Genomic DNA, 6,301 nt, shown 5'->3' on the forward strand with positions numbered 1-6,301 from the left:
CGATGTCTAATCACTTTGTCCTTAAAGTGGTGAAGTCAACAAAAAATCTTTGGTTTGTAAAATGCATGGCTGAGAACTGCAAGTGGAAATTGCGTGCTATGAAAGGAAAATTCTCGGAGATGTTTGAGATCAGAAAATTTGTAAAAGAACACACATGCTCAATTTTGACGAGACAAGACAATGTGAGGCAAGCACCATCATGGGTAATTGCGGAGTGTATCAAACGTAAATACATGGACCATCACCATGACCACATGCCTAAAAAAATAATGGAAGACATGCATACAAGTTATGGGTTAACTTTGACATATAATAAGGCTTGGAGGTCAAGGGAAAAGGCCTTAATGGCGGTGCGAGGAACTGTGGAGGATTCCTATGGTGAATTGCCATCCTACCTGTTCATGTTGCAGAAGAAGAACCCAGGTACCATAACTGACATCCAGACGGATGAGGAAGGACACTTCAGGTATATGTTCATGTCTTTAGGGGTTTCAATTAGGGGTTTCATAGGATGTTGTCGTCCTGTATTGTGCATCGATGCCAGCTTCCTTAAGCATAAAGTTGGAGGTCAACTACTGGTTGCGATAGCATTGGATGCGAACGAGCAACTATATCCCGTTGCTTTTGGTGTCGTTGATTCAGAGAATAATAACTCTTGGACATATTTCATGCAACAACTAAGGTTGGCAATTGGATCAGTCCCGGATCTCGTCTTCATATCCGATAGACACCCAAGTATTGCCAACGCCTTGTCCGCGGTTTTTCCAGAAGCACATCACGGGGCATGCACATACCACATCAAAATGAATATAATGACCAAATTTAAAACTAATAACTGTCATGTTGAGTTTGATTTGGCTTCTCGTGCATACACCGAGACCACGTTTCAGAAGCATTTTGACAAGATCAGAACTAAAGACCCTAGGATTGCTCAATATTTGGAACAAATTGGAGTGGAAAGATGGAGTCGTGTTTTTTTCCCCGGTTCGCGATACAATCAAATGACAAGTAATTGCGCTGAAAGTTTTAATAGTCAGTGCAGAGAAGCTAGGAAATATCCCATAACAACATTAGCTGACTATTTAAGATTCACAATACAAGATTGGTTTTATCATAGAAGAGAAAAATCATCCAACCACAACGAACATTTATCTCCATATTATGAAAAGTTATTACATGAGGAAGGTGAAAATGCTAGATTCTACAGCGTTTATCCACTTAATCGATTTCAGTTCCATGTGCATGACGGTGAATTTGATTTTCAAGTTGACTTCAAGGGTCGAACATGTACTTGTAGGGTATTTGATGTATCCGGTCTTCCTTGTACGCATGCCCTAGCTGCTGCCCGTTTCCGGAAATCGGTTCCATATGAGTTGTGCGCAAGGTTAGAGAATTTTTGTTCCATAAGTTATGTTCAATTTATGTTGTGTTGAATATATGTTATGTTGAATTTATGTTATCACTGTATAATTTTGCAGGTTTTACTCAACTGAATCGTGGTGCATGGCTTATGCGGAGACATGTTATCCAGTTTTTCAACATAATGAAGCTTGGGACATTCCCGAACATATCAAGAAACGAGTCTGCCTAAAACCCCAGTGAAGATTAAGAAAGGACGACCAACAACAAAACGTAGATCATCACAAGGTGAGGTTCGTAAAGAACGGAGACGGTGCGGCTCATGTGGCGGTCTAGGTCATAACAGAGCAACATGCTCAGCAGTGATGCCTGCACCATCTACTGCAAGACCTTCACAATCAAGTGCCCAATCTACACAACCTTCACAATCAAGTGCCCAATCTTTGGCATGAAACTGTTTTAGGGTTTTGATCAAACCGTTTTTGTATGTACATCAAACTGTTTTAGGGTTTTGATCAAACTGTTTTTGGGGTAGGGTTTTGATCATCTGTTTTTGGGGTAGGGTTTTGATCATCTGTTTTTGGGGTAGGGTGTTGATCAAACTGTTTTTTGGGTAGGGTTTTGATCATCTTCATATTTCATCTGTTTAAGTGTTGTCATCTGTTGTGTTGTCAAAGAGAAATAGCAGGATTGATTTCAGGAATGCAGGAATGCATCTGTCGCAGGACAAATAGAAGTAGCAGGAATGCATTTGTCGCATGCGACGGTGCATCTGTCGCATGCGACGGTGCATCTGTCGCAGACGACGGTGCATCTGTCGCAGGCGACGATGCATCTGTCGCAGGCGGGAAATGCATCTGTTGCATGCGCCAGATGCATTTCCCGCCTGCGACAGATGCACCGTCGCCTGCGACAGATGCACCGTCGCATGCGACAGATGCATTTCATTTATGTTTTGTGCTTAATTATATATATATACTATATTATATTTGAATTCAAAATAGCAAACTACATTACATTCAAAAATAAATACATAAGGTTTACATTCAAAAATATACATAGCTAAATTATGTCCATTTTCTATGGGTCTATTATATGGTGGAACAACCTAACTACCCATTTTTGTCTCCAAAAAACAATGTTCTCTGATGTCACAGCTGATATATCCAATTTTGCAGTAAGGTACTCCAAATACATGATTGTAAAAAGACCACAGTCTCCACTCTTCGTGCACTTGGGGACTCTTGGGTGTGGTATTACAACATATGACATTCCTTCCAAACTGAACTTAGGATACTTGATCCTGTCAAACTCGGTCGTTCCAAATAGAAAGAGATATGGAATCATTTTACATAGTGGTTTCATGAACTTGTCATAGTGATTCTTTTTGATAAATCCTTGTTCGCAGTCATAAACATTGATGCACCAATCTTGTAGTTGCACCTCACAAAGGACCCAATGCTTCATATTAAGATTCATAGGGAAATATATCTTATCTACAATCATCCAAGAAGTCATCAATTTTCCTTCATCACCCCTGAAATATTCCATCAAGTCATCGTCGAATTGGTATGTTTGTGGATTTTTGGAGAACTTTGAATAACATAACGACAACCTCGTAGTGACATTACAGTCACATATTGAGAAATCCATCGGTTGATAAGTCTTGGGAAAATTGGCAACCCTTTTTTTAAGAATGTAACATGCTGCATCTATCTCCTGCGACAGATTCGAGAAAATGAAGTAAGCACAGAGCATCGAATGAATTAAGCACAGAACATGAAGAGAAATAGCAGGGAATGCATCTGTCGCCTGCGCCAGATGCAATTCCTGCTATTTCTCTTTAACCTGCTGTTAATACAATACCCAAAAAACAGTTTCAACAACAAAAACTTACCTGATCATGTAGCCAATTCTGAGGCCTCAACATTCTGTTAAACAATTCTCGACCAGCATGGAAAAGAACCAGATTTATCTTGTCATCATCCTCCAGCTTCAGCCATTGTTTCAAATCATCCAACAGTTCACTATCATAATCTAAAAGAGGATTTACAGTTACTGGATCAATGAGTTTAAAGGATTTTCCATTAGGATCTGTATAGTTCCCCAATTGTGTGGACCTCTTCTTTCTCCGAAAACTCTATCCCTGAAATCTTGTTGGAGTCAATACCAATACATCATCATCCTTCTTCTTTCCCAACTCAGCCTCTTCATCATTCTTCTTTCCCATGTCAGCCTCTTCATCATTCATCTTTCCCATGTCAGCCTCTTCATCATTCATCTTTCCCATGTCAGCCTCTTCATTCATCTTCCTTTTCTTGCCCAACTGCTGCAACCTATTTTTGGCCAAAACTACCTTCCTCTTCTTCTTCGTGGCCAATTCTTTCTTTCCCAACTCAGCATTCTTATCAACAACTGCTGCAGCCTCTTCAACTTTGTTTTCATTCTGCTCGACTTCTTTGTTGATCTCCAAACCATCAACAGCCTCTTCATCAACAACCTCTTCAACTTTGTTTTCAGCCTCTTCAACTTTGTTTTCATTCTGCTCGGCTTCATTGTTGATCTCCAAACCATCAACAGCCTCTTCATGAACAGCCTCTTCAACTTTGTTTTTAGCCTCTTCAACTTTGTTTTCATTCTGCTCGGCTTCATTGTTGATCTCCAAACCATCAATAGCCTCTTCATGAACAACCTCTTCATCAGCAGCAGTTTCAACAACAACAGTTTCAGCAGCAGCATCTTTGTTTTGATCATCATCAACAACAGCTTCTTTGTTCATCTCTAAACCATCAACAGCAGAAGCATCCTTGTTTTGATCATCATCAACAACAGCTTCTTTGTTGATCTCCAAACCATCAACAGCAGAAGAATCTTTGTCATCATCAACAACAGCAACATTGTTTATCATCTCCAAACCATCAACAACAGCATCCTCCAACCCAACATCATCATTGTTTATCATCTCCAACCCATCGACAACAGCATCCTCCAACCCAACATCATTCATATCAGCAGCATCTTCTTTTTCATTCGGCAGATCATCAACATCATCATTCTCATCAGCAACATCTTTGTTGATTTCCAAATCCATCTCCACTAAATCATCAGCAGCAGAAACATCATTCTTTTGTTGTTTTATTTCACCCAATAATTGGATTATGTGTTTGAACATAACCCGTTGATCCTCTTTCATTACCTTCATTTCAGTTTTCAGCTCCTTCACATCCCTTGTCAACTCCTTCACATCCTTTGTAAGCTCATCAAACTTGTCATCATTCTGGGCTTTAGTCACCGGATTGTCAAACTTGTCTTGCCTAGTAGGAGAACTGTCTTCTTTCTTTTGAGGACTCGTTGCTGAAGGGACATGGGTTGATTCACGAGTAGTAGACCGAGAGCTGTCTTCGCTAGATTCATCACTAGACTCGATCCTCTTAATTGCTGTCCTTTTAATTGTTCTCCTCTTGGGCGTTTGTTTGGGAGTACCATCTTCATTTTTTCTCTTCCTACCATCCACCTCAAATAAATCATCATAAATGTAATCTCCCATTTCTTCAAAGTCATCCCCACAGTAGTTCCTCTTCTCTTCCTCAGACTCATGAATCTTGTTAAAGACATTGCATTTGAAAAGGGCATTGGATACCTCTTGGCTAGTGTTGGTGTTGCTTCTGGAGGCTGTAAAAAGTAATATCCTTGGGCATGTATGTTTTTCCTCGATCATATCCGCAAATTTGGGGACAAATGTAGACATAACCAAATATGTCCAAACTTGGAAGGCTATGGCGAAGCCACTAATAGTATAAGCAACATCACAGTTCCCCTTACAAGTTTCCTTCTTCTCCACATATAGTTGCCGAAGATGTTTCATGTCCTTGTCAATACCCTTCAAAGTTGAATTGAATGACACATTTCCCCATGGAAATTGAAGGAACATTTCCATATCCTCCACCATGCTGAAGATCTTCAAACATACCCTCTTCCTATTATCAGATCCAAAGAGACACTGGTAGATAAGGTTGATGAGCCCAAGCTTCCATGCATCCTCCTTCTCATAGCAGTTGAGGAAAACACTTTGAACTTCTGTCACTTTAACAACTGTTTTGCCACCAAAGTATTTATGGACTAGGGGTGGACATTCTTCAGCGTGCCAGTTTTCAATCACAGGAAATCTTCCAAAATTTAGGTCTGTTACCAAGGCATATTCCTTCATGCCCCAGTAAAGCTGCTAACCATTGACTAAGAAACTTATTCCCTTCGAATTGGAGCTGCTTTTCCTGATCAACATCTGGTGGATTATTGTTCCTGAGAAAATGACAGTCGGGGCTTTCAATAGATACTGAAATTGACTCTTCATAGCCCTTTCCATAAGACCAAAGTGATTAAACTTGTCCTTGGTCTTTAACAAGCAGGTGCAAGTAGACTTCCATGAAACACGTCCAGGAAAGTTCTCAATTACAGTTTTGTTTTTGCATTTGGTTGGTGCCATCTGCAAAAAATCAATAAGTCAGAATAATGAAAGTAAATACCACTAATTTAAAGGAAATATGACATATGTCGCAGGCGACAGTGCATCTGTCGCAGACGACGGTGCATCTGTCGCAGACGACGGTGCATCTGTCGCAGACGACGGTGCATCTGTCGCAGACGACGGTGCATCTGTCGCAGACGACGGTGCATCTGTCGCAGACGACGATGCATCGGTCGCAGGCTACGACAGATGCATCGTCGTCTGCGACAGATGCACCGTCGTCTGCGACAGATGCACCGTCGTCTGCGACAGATGCACCGTCGTCTGCGACAGATGCACCGTCGTCTGCGACAGATGCACTGTCGCCTGCGAAAATGCATCGTCGCCATCGACAATAAACCCAAAACCCTGCAACAGCCTTCGACAGAAGCATTTTAAAACCAAAACTAAACCTAAACAATAAACCTAAACAATAAA

General features: G+C 40.8%; 1 protein-coding gene across 1 annotated transcript; it reads right to left on the reverse strand.

The window, feature by feature from the left end:
• Positions 1 to 1,696: 1,696 nt before the first annotated feature.
• On the reverse strand, positions 1,697 to 5,566 carry LOC124943556. Its single transcript, XM_047484051.1, has 6 exons — positions 4,276 to 5,566; positions 4,027 to 4,194; positions 3,566 to 3,813; positions 3,257 to 3,499; positions 2,476 to 3,171; positions 1,697 to 1,813 (listed from the first exon to the last, which is right to left on the reverse strand). The coding sequence occupies exons 1-6, from the start codon at positions 5,564 to 5,566 to the stop codon at positions 1,697 to 1,699; spliced, it is 2,763 nt and encodes a 920-aa protein (XP_047340007.1).
• Positions 5,567 to 6,301: the final 735 nt, after the last annotated feature.

This window comes from Impatiens glandulifera, chromosome 6 (assembly GCF_907164915.1).
Source record: "Impatiens glandulifera chromosome 6, dImpGla2.1, whole genome shotgun sequence".
NCBI lineage: Eukaryota > Viridiplantae > Streptophyta > Magnoliopsida > Ericales > Balsaminaceae > Impatiens > Impatiens glandulifera.

What these genes read in the sequence shown, in the direction of transcription:
- LOC124943556 (XM_047484051.1), bottom strand. Translation starts at nt 5,566, where the DNA reads ATGAAGGAATATGCCTTGGTAACAGACCTAAATTTTGGAAGATTTCCT. An exon ending in TCATGAAGAGGCTATTGATG is followed by an intron (nt 3,814 to 4,026) that starts GTTTGGAGATCA and finishes TCAACAAAGAAG; the next exon opens with TCGAGCAGAATGAAAACAAA. An exon ending in GAAAGAAGAATGATGAAGAG is followed by an intron (nt 3,500 to 3,565) that starts GCTGAGTTGGGA and finishes TTTCAGGGATAG; the next exon opens with AGTTTTCGGAGAAAGAAGAG.